Below are 16,664 nucleotides of genomic sequence, written 5' to 3'. Positions count from 1 at the left end.
TAGGCCAGATAGGCCTACCGTTTAAACCACTGCACTGAAGATAGGCCAGACAGGCCTACCGTTTAAACCACTGCACTGAAGATAGGCCAGACAGGCCTACCGTTTAAACCACTGCACTGACGTTGGAACGTGCAGCCGAGACAAAGGACGTTTGACCTGATTGAGCCACCGGGAACAGGAACGCGCTGGTCCCGCCGTTTGGATGCAACGGTCGTCTGGAATCTTACTCGAGACTGACAGAGACGTCGCTTCTGGTGAGATCATTCCAAACATTGTCCTTGTTGGATTATAATAAGGGGTTACCCCGAACCTTCGCGACTCCATTTGGAGCGGACTCTTCCTTGCGTTCTGTGCGGATTACGAGGACTGTAGTGCGCGCGCGCGCTGAGAAGATTTCCGACTAGAGCTGGGACTCGATTAAAAAAAATTATCTAATTAATCAGAGGCTTTGCGATTAATTAATCTAGATTAATCGCATTTTAATCGCATATCATTATTTGACCCGAGAACAGTGAGAAAGCAATTTTCTCAAATGGATTTTGGTATACTAGTGAATCAATGAATAGTGAATACATAAGTTTAAGCAATAAAACATTGTTTTTGTAGTAATAGGGGTAATAATTCTTTATTGAATAATTGCACACAACTGTGCTGTAATCCACGCTACCATCGGATAGCCTTTTAAATCCTATTTCCAATCCACGGGGACAAGCAAAGTGATCTCAGCGGCTTCCCCCAGTCTGGTGAACTGTCTGCGGTGTCTGGTGGTGTTATTGTCTGAAGAGGACACGGACACTTGGTGCGCAGGTCCGTCTGAAAACTGTCCAGTGACAACGTTCCGCGGTGAAAAAAATAGTGCGATTAAAATGCGTTACTTTTTTTAATGCATTAATTTTTCTGTAGTTAATTAATCGTAATTAATCGCAATTAGTCCCGGCCCTAGTTCCGACGCGATTGTCATTATTTACTACTGTGGGCGGGGCAGTAGCGTGCTGCTAACGCCACACGAACCGCTTATAGTCTATATTTGGCTGGGGATTGGGACTCATTTGGGGCTGGGAGGGGGTTTGTTTTCGCCATTATTGATTGTTGATTTCAGTTGTTTCCCAATGTAAACTGTGCCGATATTATTACTTGCCATTCTCTTTTCGTGGCTTCTATATAAAATACCACAGAGTTAACCCGACGGTCCCGTTGTTTTTGTCCTTTAGCAATAATTATCCTTTCAGTGTAAAAGGCCGCTTGTTACACAGTCCCCGACATACGCAGCCGAAAAAAGTACTAGCGCTCTACTCGCGCAGGTAACGAGTAGAAATGCACTCTGTCGAGATGCCAACTTGTGCGCAAGTTTAAACTGCCGTTTAAAAATACAGCAGCAGCGGTCCCTCGTTGCCCGGTGGAGTACAGCGACATGCACACATACCCAGCCGATACATACTGTACAGAGATGGGCAAAATACATTGAAATGTATTTTGATACAAAATACAAATACTGGGTCAAAATATTTATCTAAATACAAAACACAAAATACATCTTCCATCCCCAGCGAAATACAAATTACAAAATACAAAAAAGTATTTCAAATACGTATTTCAAATACATGTATTTCAAATACTGCCCATCTCTGAATTGGGCAAAATATATTGAAAATGTATTTTGATACAAAATACAAATACATCTCATTTCTTCCATCTCAGCGAAATACAAATTACAAAATACAAAAAAGTATTTCAAATACGTATTTCAAATACATGCATTTCAAATACTGCCCATCTCTGACTGTACATACTGTACATACTGTACATAACCCCTATTGACCTTGTACCAATTTTGAATCGTACTTTAGTTACGTCATCGAGAACAGCGGTTTCTCATTGGCTGGTGGAATGTACCGACATACAGTACAAACCGAGCCCCGATCGCCGTTCTTGGTCCCCGATTGGCCGAGCGATGGCGGTCATAATATACTTGGTCCCCCCGATTGGCCGAGCGACGCCAACGACATACGCAGCCGATTATACAGTACTTGCTCTTCTTGCGTGAAGTTAAAAAAATTATAATAATCGGCTCCGCAAAATCAACACTGGTCCAAATATGGGCTCAACTATCCATGACGTCATGAAGGCCACGCCCCTTTAATATGGGCTCAACTATCCATGACGTCATGAAGGCCACGCCCCTTTAATATGGGCTCAACTATCCATGACGTCATGAAGGCCACGCCCCTTTAATATGGGCTCAACTATCCATGACGTCATGAAGGCCACGCCCCTTTAATATGGGCTCAACTATCCATGACGTCATGAAGGCCACGCCCCTTTAATATGGGCTCAACTATCCATGACGTCATGAAGGCCACGCCCCTTTAATATGGGCTCAACTATCCATGACGTCATGAAGGCCACGCCCCTTTAATATGGGCTCAACTATCCATGACGTCATGAAGGCCACGCCCCTTTAATATGGGCTCAACTATCCATGACGTCATGAAGGCCACGCCCCTTTAATATGGGCTCAACTATCCATGACGTCATGAAGGCCACGCCCCTTTAATATGGGCTCAACTATCCATGACGTCATCAGGCCACGGCCCTTTAATATGGGCTCAACTATCCATGACGTCATGAAGGCCACGCCCCTTTAATATGGGCTCAACTATCCATGACGTCATGAAGGCCACGCCCCTTTAATATGGGCTCAACTATCCATGACGTCATGAAGGCCACGCCCCTTTAATATGGGCTCAACTATCCATGACGTCATCAGGCCACGCCCCTTTAATATGGGCTCAACTATCCATGACGTCATGAAGGCCACGCCCCTTTAATATGGGCTCAACTATCCATGACGTCATGAAGGCCACGCCCCTTTAATATGGGCTCAACTATCCATGACGTCATGAAGGCCACGCCCCTTTAATATGGGCTCAACTATCCATGACGTCATGAAGGCCACGCCCCTTTAATATGGGCTCAACTATCCATGACGTCATGAAGGCTACGGCCCTTTAATATGGGCTCAACTATCCATGACGTCATGAAGGCCACGGCCCTTTAATATGGGCTCAACTATCCATGACGTCATGAAGGCTACGGCCCTTTAATATGGGCTCAACTATCCATGACGTCATGAAGGCCACGCCCCTTTAATATGGGCTCAACTATCCATGACGTCATCAGGCCACGCCCCTTTAATATGGGCTCAACTATCCATGACGTCATGAAGGCCACGCCCCTTTAATATGGGCTCAACTATCCATGACGTCATGAAGGCCACGCCCCTTTAATATGGGCTCAACTATCCATGACGTCATGAAGGCCACGGCCCTTTAATATGGGCTCAACTATCCATGACGTCATGAAGGCTACGGCCCTTTAATATGGGCTCAACTATCCATGACGTCATGAAGGCCACGCCCCTTTAATATGGGCTCAACTATCCATGACGTCATGAAGGCCACGCCCCTTTAATATGGGCTCAACTATCCATGACGTCATGAAGGCCACGCCCCTTTAATATGGGCTCAACTATCCATGACGTCATGAAGGCCACGCCCCTTTAATATGGGCTCAACTATCCATGACGTCATCAGGCCACGGCCCTTTAATATGGGCTCAACTATCCATGACGTCATGAAGGCCACGCCCCTTTAATATGGGCTCAACTATCCATGACGTCATGAAGGCCACGCCCCTTTAATATGGGCTCAACTATCCATGACGTCATCAGGCCACGGCCCTTTAATATGGGCTCAACTATCCATGACGTCATGAAGGCCACGCCCCTTTAATATGGGCTCAACTATCCATGACGTCATGAAGGCCACGCCCCTTTAATATGGGCTCAACTATCCATGACGTCATCAGGCCACGGCCCTTTAATATGGGCTCAACTATCCATGACGTCATGAAGGCCACGCCCCTTTAATATGGGCTCAACTATCCATGACGTCATGAAGGCCACGCCCCTTTAATATGGGCTCAACTATCCATGACGTCATGAAGGCCACGCCCCTTTAATATGGGCTCAACTATCCATGACGTCAGGCCACGCCCCTTTAATATGGGCTCAACTATCCATGACGTCATGAAGGCCACGCCCCTTTAATATGGGCTCAACTATCCATGACGTCAGGCCACGGCCCTTTAATATGGGCTCAACTATCCATGACGTCATCAGGCCACGCCCCTTTAATATGGGCTCAACTATCCATGACGTCATGAAGGCCACGGCCCTTTAATATGGGCTCAACTATCCATGACGTCATGAAGGCTACGGCCCTTTAATATGGGCTCAACTATCCATGACGTCATGAAGGCCACGCCCCTTTAATATGGGCTCAACTATCCATGACGTCATGAAGGCCACGCCCCTTTAATATGGGCTCAACTATCCATGACGTCATGAAGGCCACGCCCCTTTAATATGGGCTCAACTATCCATGACGTCATGAAGGCCACGCCCCTTTAATATGGGCTCAACTATCCATGACGTCATCAGGCCACGGCCCTTTAATATGGGCTCAACTATCCATGACGTCATGAAGGCCACGCCCCTTTAATATGGGCTCAACTATCCATGACGTCATGAAGGCCACGCCCCTTTAATATGGGCTCAACTATCCATGACGTCATCAGGCCACGGCCCTTTAATATGGGCTCAACTATCCATGACGTCATGAAGGCCACGCCCCTTTAATATGGGCTCAACTATCCATGACGTCATGAAGGCCACGCCCCTTTAATATGGGCTCAACTATCCATGACGTCATGAAGGCCACGCCCCTTTAATATGGGCTCAACTATCCATGACGTCATGAAGGCCACGCCCCTTTAATATGGGCTCAACTATCCATGACGTCATGAAGGCCACGCCCCTTTAATATGGGCTCAACTATCCATGACGTCATGAAGGCCACGCCCCTTTAATATGGGCTCAACTATCCATGACGTCATGAAGGCTACGGCCCTTTAATATGGGCTCAACTATCCATGACGTCATGAAGGCCACGCCCCTTTAATATGGGCTCAACTATCCATGACGTCAGGCCACGGCCCTTTTTAACTCCATTATCCATTATCCATTATACCCCATTATCCATGACGTCAGGCCACGGCCCTTTTTAACTCCATTATCCATGCTACACTCATTGTCACTCACCACTAATCTCTTACAGGTTTGCGAGTGAAAATGCCCATGTTTAAACAGATGCTCAAGCTGTTGTTGCTGGGCTGTGTGTTGACAGTAATTTCCCTGCAGGCTGCACCGCCACCACCACCATGCCCCGACATCTCTCCGCTCCACGTCGGTCCTCTGAAGGTGGAGCTCGGTCCCGGGCCGAGCCTCGACCAGAATCTCTCCGCTCCACGTCGGTCCTCTGAAGGTGGAGCTCGGTCCCGGGCCGAGCCTCGACCAGACTCTCGAGCAGAACCCCGACGTCGAGCCCGGCGGCCGCCATCGACCCGGACACTGCGTGGCCTCCCAGAAGGTGGCCGTGATCGTTCCCTTCAGGGACCGAGAGGAGCACCTCAAAGTCTGGCTCCACCACCTCCACCCCGTCCTCCGGAGGCAGCAGAACGACTACGGGGTCTACGTCGTCCAGCAGCACGGAGAGGGGAAGTTCAACAGAGCCAAGCTGATGAACGTGGGTTACCGCGAGGCTCTGCGCGACGACGACTATGACTGCTTCGTGTTCAGCGACGTTGACCTGATCCCAATGGACGACCGGAACATCTACGGCTGCTCCGGCCAGCCCAGACACCTGATCTCTGGCCTCGAGAAGTGGAACTTCGGGTTGCTTTATCACACTTCCTACGGCGGCGTGAGCGCGTTGAGCAAAGAGCAGTTTCTGAGAATCAACGGCTTCTCGAATAACTACTGGGGCTGGGGAGCAGAGGACGACGACGCCTATGCAAGGATCGTGTATAAAGGCATGTCCGTGTCGCGTCCCGCGGGAGAGGTGGGGCACTACAGGAACATCCCTCATGCCAGAGATAAACTCAACCAAGCCAACCCGAGGCGGTGGGAACTTCTCCGCGGCGCCACGCGGAACATGGCGACGGACGGGATCAGTCATCTGTCATACGAGGTGGTGAGGACGACGAGGGAGCCGCTGTACACCAACGTGACCGCGGACATCGGCAATGCTCCGCGGTGACAATACTAGTCGCATGAATGGTGTTCATTTAAGTTTTAGTCACATTTTCAGTCACCCGGAATGTTTTAGTGTTAAGTCTTAGTTTTAGTCGACTAAATCTACAGGTGATTTAGTCGACTAAAATGTGTTTTGGCGGGCCTTGATGCCGTCATAATGGGTGATTTTACACTTGCCGAAAATAGCAATTTTCAGCATGAAACTAAGTGTAAAATGACTTGTCTTTAATTTATGACTGGATCTCTTGTCCACTAGTCCCTTCCTGACATTTTAGTCTAGTCTTTTTATGTGTTGACGAAAGTCTTATTTTTTTTTAGTCATCGTAGCTTAGTTTCCATTTAGTTTTCCTCAGTGGAAAAAAGGTAGTCGATGAACACTGATGACGCCAATGAAAGGACGGAAAAGTCGGAAAAGCCCAAAGACGCGGTTTACGGTAAGCAAGGACAACATGGTAATTTACGGTAAGGACAACATGGTAATACATCATTATACATAGAAATAGTCATCATGAATCATACCTAGTCTCGCACATCCAAACAACTATAGTCCACAATCTCCGAATGCCATCGAGTCTGGACAAGCTATATATGCCCATTCTGACCGGGCACCCATTTTGGTGTTATAGCATCATGTTATGCTTTAGCTATTGAAAAATAGCAGATCTACAAGCTCATATCGCGCCACCGAGTGGCGCGATATGAGCTTGTAGGTCTGCTATTTTTGAAAAATCGAAGAGCGACTGACATTTCTAGAATCTGATCTCAGGTCAGAATGGGTTAATCAGACCAGTGTGTGTGTCCATGTGGAAACCTCGTATGAATCTGATCTCAGGTCAGAATGGGTTAGATGTTTTCTATTTAGATTAGGATGAATTTGCACGAATGTTAAGACCAAACGGAAGTGGTATAGGAGGCTCCACTTCCATACTTTATATTTTACTCATTTTGACTGTATGGCTGAAGCATTTGACTGTATGACTGAAGCATATTGACTGTATGACTGAAGCATTTTGACTGTATGACTGAAGCATATTGACTGTATGACTGAAGCATTTTGACTGTATGACTGAAGCATTTTGACTGTATGACTGTATGACTGTATGACTGAAGCATTTTGACTGTATGACTGAAGCATTTGACTGTATGACTGAAGCATTTTGACTGTATGACTGAAGCATTTGACTGTATGACTGAAGCATTTGACTGTATGACTGAAGCATTTGACTGTATGACTGAAGCATTTTGACTGTATGACTGTATGACTGTATGACTGAAGCATTTTGACTGTATGACTGAAGCATTTGACTGTATGACTGAAGCATTTGACTGTATGACTGAAGCATTTGACTGTATGACTGAAGCATTTTTACTTTTGACATTTTGATTGTAGACTTAGATAGCACTTTATGTAGACTTAGATAGCACTTTATGTAGACTTAGATAGCACTTTATGTAGACTTAGATAGCACTTTATGTAGACTTAGATAGCACTTTATGTAGACTTAGATAGCACTTTATGTAGACTTAGATAACACTTTATGTAGACTTAGATAGCACTTCATGTAGACTTAGATAACACTTCATGTAGACTTAGATAGCACTTCATGTAGACTTAGATAGCACTTCATGTAGACTTAGATAGCACTTCATGTAGACTTAGATAGCACTTCATGTAGACTTAGATAGCACTTTATGTAGACTTAGATAGCACTTCATGTAGACTTAGATAGCACTTTATGTAGACTTAGATAGCACTTTATGTAGACTTAGATAGCACTTTATGTAGACTTAGATAGCACTTTATGTAGACTTAGATAGCACTTTATGTAGACTTAGATAGCACTTTATGTAGACTTAGATAGCACTTTATGTAGACTTAGATAGCACTTTATGTAGACTTAGATAGCACTTTATGTAGACTTAGATAGCACTTTATGTAGACTTAGATAACACTTTATGTAGACTTAGATAGCACTTTATGTAGACTTAGAGAGCACTTTATGTAGACTTAGAGAGCACTTTATGTAGACTTAGAGAGCACTTTATGTAGACTTAGAGAGCACTTTATGTAGACTTAGATAGCACTTTATGTAGACTTAGAGAGCACTTTATGTAGACTTAGAGAGCACTTTATGTAGACTTAGAGAGCACTTTATGTAGACTTAGAGAGCACTTTATGTAGACTTAGATAGCACTTTATGTAGACTTAGATAGCACTTTATGTAGACTTAGATAGCACTTTATGTAGACTTAGATAGCACTTTATGTAGACTTAGATAGCACTTTATGTAGACTTAGATAGCACTTTATGTAGACTTAGAGAGCACTTCATGTAGACTTAGATAGCACTTTATGTAGACTTAGATAGCACTTCATGTAGACTTAGATAGCACTTTATGTAGACTTAGATAGCACTTTATGTAGACTTAGATAGCACTTTATGTAGACTTAGATAGCACTTCATGTAGACTTAGATAGCACTTTATGTAGACTTAGATAGCACTTTACGTAGACTTAGAGAGCACTTTATGTAGACTTAGATAGCACTTTATGTAGACTTAGATAGCACTTTATGTAGACTTAGATAACACTTTATGTAGACTTAGATAGCACTTCATGTAGACTTAGATAGCACTTCATGTAGACTTAGATAGCACTTCATGTAGACTTAGATAGCACTTTATGTAGACTTAGATAGCACTTTACGTAGACTTAGAGAGCACTTTATGTAGACTTAGATAGCACTTTATGTAGACTTAGATAGCACTTTATGTAGACTTAGATAGCACTTTATGTAGACTTAGATAGCACTTTATGTAGACTTAGATAGCACTTTATGTAGACTTAGATAGCACTTCATGTAGACTTAGATAGCACTTTATGTAGACTTAGATAGCACTTTATGTAGACTTAGATAGCACTTTACGTAGACTTAGAGAGTACTTTATGTACTTAGATAGCACTTTATGTAGACTTAGATAGCACTTTATGTAGACTTAGATAGCACTTCATGTAGACTTAGATAGCACTTCATGTAGACTTAGATAGCACTTCATGTAGACTTAGATAGCACTTCATGTAGACTTAGATAGCACTTCATGTAGACTTAGATAACACTTTATGTACTTAGATAGCACTTCATGTAGACTTAGATAGCACTTCATGTAGACTTAGATAGCACTTCATGTAGACTTAGATAACACTTTATGTAGACTTAGATAGCACTTTATGTAGACTTAGAGAGCACTTTATGTAGACTTAGATAGCACTTCATGTAGACTTAGATAGCACTTTATGTAGACTTAGATAGCACTTTATGTAGACTTAGATAGCACTTTATGTAGACTTAGATAGCACTTTATGTAGACTTAGATAGCACTTTATGTAGACTTAGATAGCACTTTATGTAGACTTAGATAGCACTTTATGTAGACTTAGATAGCACTTTACGTAGACTTAGATAGCACTTCATGTAGACTTAGATAGCACTTTATGTAGACTTAGATAGCACTTTATGTAGACTTAGAGAGCACTTTATGTAGACTTAGATAGCACTTTATGTAGACTTAGATAACACTTTATGTAGACTTAGATAGCACTTTATGTAGACTTAGATAACACTTTATGTAGACTTAGATAACACTTTATGTAGACTTAGATAGCACTTTATGTAGACTTAGAGAGCACTTTATGTAGACTTAGATAGCACTTCATGTAGACTTAGATAGCACTTTATGTAGACTTAGATAGCACTTTATGTAGACTTAGATAACACTTCATGTAGACTTAGATAGCACTTCATGTAGACTTAGATAGCACTTTATGTAGACTTAGATAACACTTCATGTAGACTTAGATAGCACTTCATGTAGACTTAGATAACACTTTATGTAGACTTAGAGAGCACTTTATGTAGACTTAGATAGCACTTCATGTAGACTTAGATAGCACTTCATGTAGACTTAGATAGCACTTTATGTAGACTTAGATAGCACTTCATGTAGACTTAGATAGCACTTTATGTAGACTTAGATAGCACTTTATGTAGACTTAGAGAGCACTTTATGTAGACTTAGATAGCACTTTATGTAGACTTAGATAGCACTTTATGTAGACTTAGATAACACTTTATGTAGACTTAGATAACACTTTATGTAGACTTAGATAGCACTTCATGTAGACTTAGATAGCACTTCATGTAGACTTAGATAGCACTTCATGTAGACTTAGATAACACTTTATGTAGACTTAGAGAGCACTTTATGTAGACTTAGAGAGCACTTTATGTAGACTTAGATAGCACTTCATGTAGACTTAGATAGCACTTTATGTAGACTTAGATAGCACTTTATGTAGACTTAGATAGCACTTCATGTAGACTTAGATAGCACTTTATGTAGACTTAGATAGCACTTTATGTAGACTTAGATAGCACTTTATGTAGACTTAGAGAGCACTTTATGTAGACTTAGATAGCACTTCATGTAGACTTAGATAACACTTTATGTAGACTTAGAGAGCACTTTATGTAGACTTAGAGAGCACTTTATGTAGACTTAGATAGCACTTCATGTAGACTTAGATAGCACTTTATGTAGACTTAGATAGCACTTTATGTAGACTTAGATAGCACTTCATGTAGACTTAGATAGCACTTTATGTAGACTTAGATAGCACTTTATGTAGACTTAGATAGCACTTTATGTAGACTTAGAGAGCACTTTATGTAGACTTAGATAGCACTTTATGTAGACTTAGATAGCACTTTATGTAGACTTAGATAGCACTTCATGTAGACTTAGATAACACTTCATGTAGACTTAGATAGCACTTCATGTAGACTTAGATAACACTTCATGTAGACTTAGATAGCACTTCATGTAGACTTAGATAGCACTTTATGTAGACTTAGATAGCACTTTATGTAGACTTAGATAGCACTTTATGTAGACTTAGATAGCACTTTATGTAGACTTAGATAGCACTTTATGTAGACTTAGATAACACTTCATGTAGACTTAGATAGCACTTTATGTAGACTTAGATAGCACTTCATGTAGACTTAGATAGCACTTTATGTAGACTTAGATAGCACTTCATGTAGACTTAGATAGCACTTTATGTAGACTTAGATAGCACTTTATGTAGACTTAGATAGCACTTCATGTAGACTTAGATAGCACTTCATGTAGACTTAGATAGCACTTTATGTAGACTTAGATAGCACTTTATGTAGACTTATATAACACTTTATGTAGACTTAGATAGCACTTTATGTAGACTTAGATAGCACTTTATGTAGACTTAGATAGCACTTTATGTAGACTTAGATAGCACTTTATGTAGACTTAGATAACACTTTATGTAGACTTAGATAGCACTTTATGTAGACTTAGATAGCACTTTATGTAGACTTAGATAACACTTTATGTAGACTTAGATAGCACTTTATGTAGACTTAGACAGCACTTTATGTAGACTTAGATAGCACTTCATGTAGACTTAGATAACACTTTATGTAGACTTAGATAGCACTTTATGTAGACTTAGATAGCACTTTATGTAGACTTAGATAGCACTTTATGTAGACTTAGATAGCACTTTATGTAGACTTAGATAGCACTTTATGTAGACTTAGATAGCACTTTATGTAGACTTAGATAGCACTTCATGTAGACTTAGATAGCACTTCATGTAGACTTAGATAGCACTTCATGTAGACTTAGATAACACTTTATGTAGACTTAGATAGCACTTTATGTAGACTTAGATAGCACTTTATGTAGACTTAGATAGCACTTCATGTAGACTTAGAGAGCACTTCATGTAGACTTAGAGAGCACTTTATGTAGACTTAGATAACACTTCATGTAGACTTAGATAGCACTTCATGTAGACTTAGATAGCACTTTATGTAGACTTAGATAGCACTTCATGTAGACTTAGATAGCACTTTATGTAGACTTAGATAACACTTTATGTAGACTTAGATAGCACTTTATGTAGACTTAGATAACACTTTATGTAGACTTAGATAGCACTTTATGTAGACTTAGATAGCACTTTATGTAGACTTAGATAGCACTTCATGTAGACTTAGATAACACTTTATGTAGACTTAGATAGCACTTTATGTAGACTTAGATAGCACTTCATGTAGACTTAGATAGCACTTCATGTAGACTTAGATAGCACTTCATGTAGACTTAGATAGCACTTCATGTAGACTTAGATAACACTTTATGTAGACTTAGATAGCACTTTATGTAGACTTAGAGAGCACTTTATGTAGACTTAGATAGCACTTTATGTAGACTTAGAGAGCACTTTATGTAGACTTAGATAACACTTTATGTAGACTTAGATAGCACTTTATGTAGACTTAGATAGCACTTTATGTAGACTTAGATAGCACTTCATGTAGACTTAGATAGCACTTCATGTAGACTTAGATAGCACTTCACGTATGATGTATGATGAAATAGTGAGAGCTCTTCATGATGCTAGCAGGTCTTTATTCACTAGGAAGGCCAAGAACATCAAGCCAGGGTGGAATAGATGTGTAGCTAGCCACCATGCAGAGGCCAATGAGGCCCATAAGGCCTGGGTAATGGAGCCACCATGCAGAGGCCAATGAGGCCCATAAGGCCTGGGTAATGGAGCCACCATGCAGAGGCTAATGAGGCCCATAAGGCCTGGGTAATGGAGCCACCATGCAGAGGCCAATGAGGCCCATAAGGCCTGGGTAATGGAGCCACCATGCAGAGGCCAATGAGGCCCATAAGGCCTGGGTAATGGATGGCAGGCCCAGACAGGGACCTGTCCTTGAACATAAAAAAGAAAACTAATGCAAAGTAACAAATATGCATTAAGGTTTATAAGTAAACAAGAACAGGCCCCGAGTGCTCAGTCTATGGCTGATCATCTATTTGATAATGACATCACTAACTTTTGGAAAGAGGTAAAGTCCCTTAACAGGGCTAAAGCAGCTCTCCCTTGTACTGTAGAGGGGGTAACAGATCCCTTAACAGGGCTAAAGCAGCTCTCCCTTGTACTGTAGAGGGGGTAACAGATCCCTTAGCAGGGCTAAAGCAGCTCTCCCATGTACTGTAGAGGGGGAAACAGATCCCTTAGCAGGGCTAAAGCAGCTCTCCCTTGTACTGTAGAGGGGGTAACAGATCCCTTAGCAGGGCTAAAGCAGCTCTCCCATGTAATGTAGAGGGGGAAACAGATCCCTTAGCAGGGCTAAAGCAGCTCTCCCATGTGATGTAGAGGGGGAAACAGATCCAGGGCTAAAACAGCTCTCCCATGTGATGTAGAGGGGGAAACAGATCCAGGGCTAAAGCAGCTCTCCCATGTACTGTAGAGGGGGTAACAGATCCAGGGCTAAAGCAGCTCTCCCATGTGATGTAGAGGGGGAAACAGATCCAGGGCTAAAGCAGCTCTCCCATGTGATGTAGAGGGGGTAACAGATCCAGGGCTAAAACAGCTCTCCCATGTGATGTAGAGGGGGAAACAGATCCAGGGCTAAAGCAGCTCTCCCATGTACTGTAGAGGGGGTAACAGATCCAGGGCTAAAGCAGCTCTCCCATGTGATGTAGAGGGGGAAACAGATCCAGGGCTAAAGCAGCTCTCCCATGTGATGTAGAGGGGGAAACAGATCCAGGGCTAAAGCAGCTCTCCCATGTACTGTAGAGGGGGTAACAGATCCAGGGCTAAAGCAGCTCTCCCATGTGATGTAGAGGGGGAAACAGATCCAGGGCTAAAGCAGCTCTCCCATGTGATGTAGAGGGGGTAACAGATCCAGGGCTAAAACAGCTCTCCCATGTGATGTAGAGGGGGTAACAGATCCAGGGCTAAAGCAGCTCTCCCATGTGATGTAGAGGGGGTAACAGATCCAGGGCTAAAGCAGCTCTCCCATGTGATGTAGAGGGGGTAACAGATCCAGGGCTAAAGCAGCTCTCCCATGTAATGTAGAGGGGGTAACAGATCCAGGGCTAAAGCAGCTCTCCCATGTAATGTAGAGGGGGTAACAGATCCAGGGCTAAAGCAGCTCTCCCATGTAATGTAGAGGGGGTAACAGATCCAGGGCTAAAGCAGCTCTCCCATGTAATGTAGAGGGGGTAACAGATCCCTTAGCAGGGCTAAAGCAGCTCTCCCATGTGATGTAGAGGGGGTAACAGATCCAGGGCTAAAGCAGCTCTCCCATGTAATGTAGAGGGGGTAACAGATCCCTTAGCAGGGCTAAAGCAGCTCTCCCATGTGATGTAGAGGGGGTAACAGATCCAGGGCTAAAGCAGCTCTCCCATGTAATGTAGAGGGGGTAACAGATCCCTTAGCAGGGCTAAAGCAGCTCTCCCATGTGATGTAGAGGGGGTAACAGATCCAGGGCTAAAGCAGCTCTCCCATGTAATGTAGAGGGGGTAACAGATCCCTTAGCAGGGCTAAAGCAGCTCTCCCATGTGATGTAGAGGGGGTAACAGATCCAGGGCTAAAGCAGCTCTCCCATGTGATGTAGAGGGGGTAACAGATCCAGGGCTAAAGCAGCTCTCCCATGTGATGTAGAGGGGGTAACAGATCCAGGGCTAAAGCAGCTCTCCCATGTGATGTAGAGGGGGTAACAGATCCAGGGCTAAAGCAGCTCTCCCATGTAATGTAGAGGGGGTAACAGATCCCTTAGCAGGGCTAAAGCAGCTCTCCCATGTGATGTAGAGGGGGTAACAGATCCAGGGCTAAAGCAGCTCTCCCATGTGATGTAGAGGGGGTAACAGATCCCTTAGCAGGGCTAAAGCAGCTCTCCCATGTAATGTAGAGGGGGTAACAGATCCCTTAGCAGGGCTAAAGCAGCTCTCCCATGTGATGTAGAGGGGGAAACAGATCCAGGGCTAAAGCAGCTCTCCCATGTAATGTAGAGGGGGTAACAGATCCCTTAGCAGGGCTAAAGCAGCTCTCCCATGTGATGTAGAGGGGGTAACAGATCCAGGGCTAAAGCAGCTCTCCCATGTAATGTAGAGGGGGTAACAGATCCCTTAGCAGGGCTAAAGCAGCTCTCCCATGTGATGTAGAGGGGGTAACAGATCCAGGGCTAAAGCAGCTCTCCCATGTGATGTAGAGGGGGTAACAGATCCAGGGCTAAAGCAGCTCTCCCATGTGATGTAGAGGGGGTAACAGATCCAGGGCTAAAGCAGCTCTCCCATGTGATGTAGAGGGGGTAACAGATCCAGGGCTAAAGCAGCTCTCCCATGTAATGTAGAGGGGGTAACAGATCCCTTAGCAGGGCTAAAGCAGCTCTCCCATGTGATGTAGAGGGGGTAACAGATCCAGGGCTAAAGCAGCTCTCCCATGTGATGTAGAGGGGGTAACAGATCCAGGGCTAAAGCAGCTCTCCCATGTAATGTAGAGGGGGAAACAGATCCCTTAGCAGGGCTAAAGCAGCTCTCCCTTGTACTGTAGAGGGGGTAACAGATCCAGGGCTAAAGCAGCTCTCCCATGTGATGTAGAGGGGGTAACAGATCCAGGGCTAAAGCAGCTCTCCCATGTAATGTAGAGGGGGTAACAGATCCAGGGCTAAAGCAGCTCTCCCATGTAATGTAGAGGGGGTAACAGATCCCTTAGCAGGGCTAAAGCAGCTCTCCCATGTGATGTAGAGGGGGAAACAGATCCAGGGCTAAAGCAGCTCTCCCATGTAATGTAGAGGGGGAAACAGATCCAGGGCTAAAGCAGCTCTCCCATGTGATGTAGAGGGGGAAACAGATCCAGGGCTAAAACAGCTCTCCCATGTGATGTAGAGGGGGAAACAGATCCAGGGCTAAAACAGCTCTCCCATGTGATGTAGAGGGGGAAACAGATCCAGGGCTAAAGCAGCTCTCCCATGTGATGTAGAGGGGGAAACAGATCCAGGGCTAAAACAGCTCTCCCATGTAATGTAGAGGGGGTAACAGATCCAGGGCTAAAGCAGCTCTCCCATGTGATGTAGAGGGGGAAACAGATCCAGGGCTAAAGCAGCTCTCCCATGTGATGTAGAGGGGGAAACAGATCCAGGGCTAAAGCAGCTCTCCCATGTGATGTAGAGGGGGTAACAGATCCAGGGCTAAAGCAGCTCTCCCATGTGATGTAGAGGGGGAAACAGATCCAGGGCTAAAGCAGCTCTCCCATGTGATGTAGAGGGGGTAACAGATCCAGGGCTAAAGCAGCTCTCCCATGTGATGTAGAGGGGGTAACAGATCCAGGGCTAAAGCAGCTCTCCCATGTGATGTAGAGGGGGAAACAGATCCAGGGCTAAAGCAGCTCTCCCATGTGATGTAGAGGGGGAAACAGATCCAGGGCTAAAGCAGCTCTCCCATGTGATGTAGAGGGGGTAACAGATCCAGGGCTAAAGCAGCTCTCCCATGTGATGTAGAGGGGGTAACAGATCCAGGGCTAAAGCAGCTCTCCCATGTGATGTAGAGGGGGTAACAGATCCAGGGCTAAAGCAGCTCTCCCATGTGATGTAGAGGGGGTAACAGATCCC

At 44.0% G+C, this 16,664-nt stretch overlaps 1 protein-coding gene across 1 annotated transcript; it reads left to right on the top strand.

The window, feature by feature from the left end:
- Positions 1 to 5,038: 5,038 nt before the first annotated feature.
- On the top strand, positions 5,039 to 6,158 carry LOC310873492 (beta-1,4-galactosyltransferase 1-like; the record flags this gene model as incomplete). Its single annotated transcript, XM_083785904.1, has 2 exons — positions 5,039 to 5,043; positions 5,321 to 6,158. The coding sequence occupies 2 exons, from the start codon at positions 5,039 to 5,041 to the stop codon at positions 6,156 to 6,158; spliced, it is 843 nt and encodes a 280-aa protein (XP_083642030.1).
- Between the last annotated feature and the right edge of the window lie 10,506 nt (positions 6,159 to 16,664).

The sequence above is a fragment of the Protomyctophum parallelum genome (assembly GCF_964188405.1).
Source record: "Protomyctophum parallelum genome assembly, chromosome: 1".
Lineage (NCBI taxonomy): Eukaryota > Metazoa > Chordata > Actinopteri > Myctophiformes > Myctophidae > Protomyctophum > Protomyctophum parallelum.
Note: the sequence above shows the minus strand (reverse complement) of the source record. Positions and strands in the feature narration are given on the sequence as shown.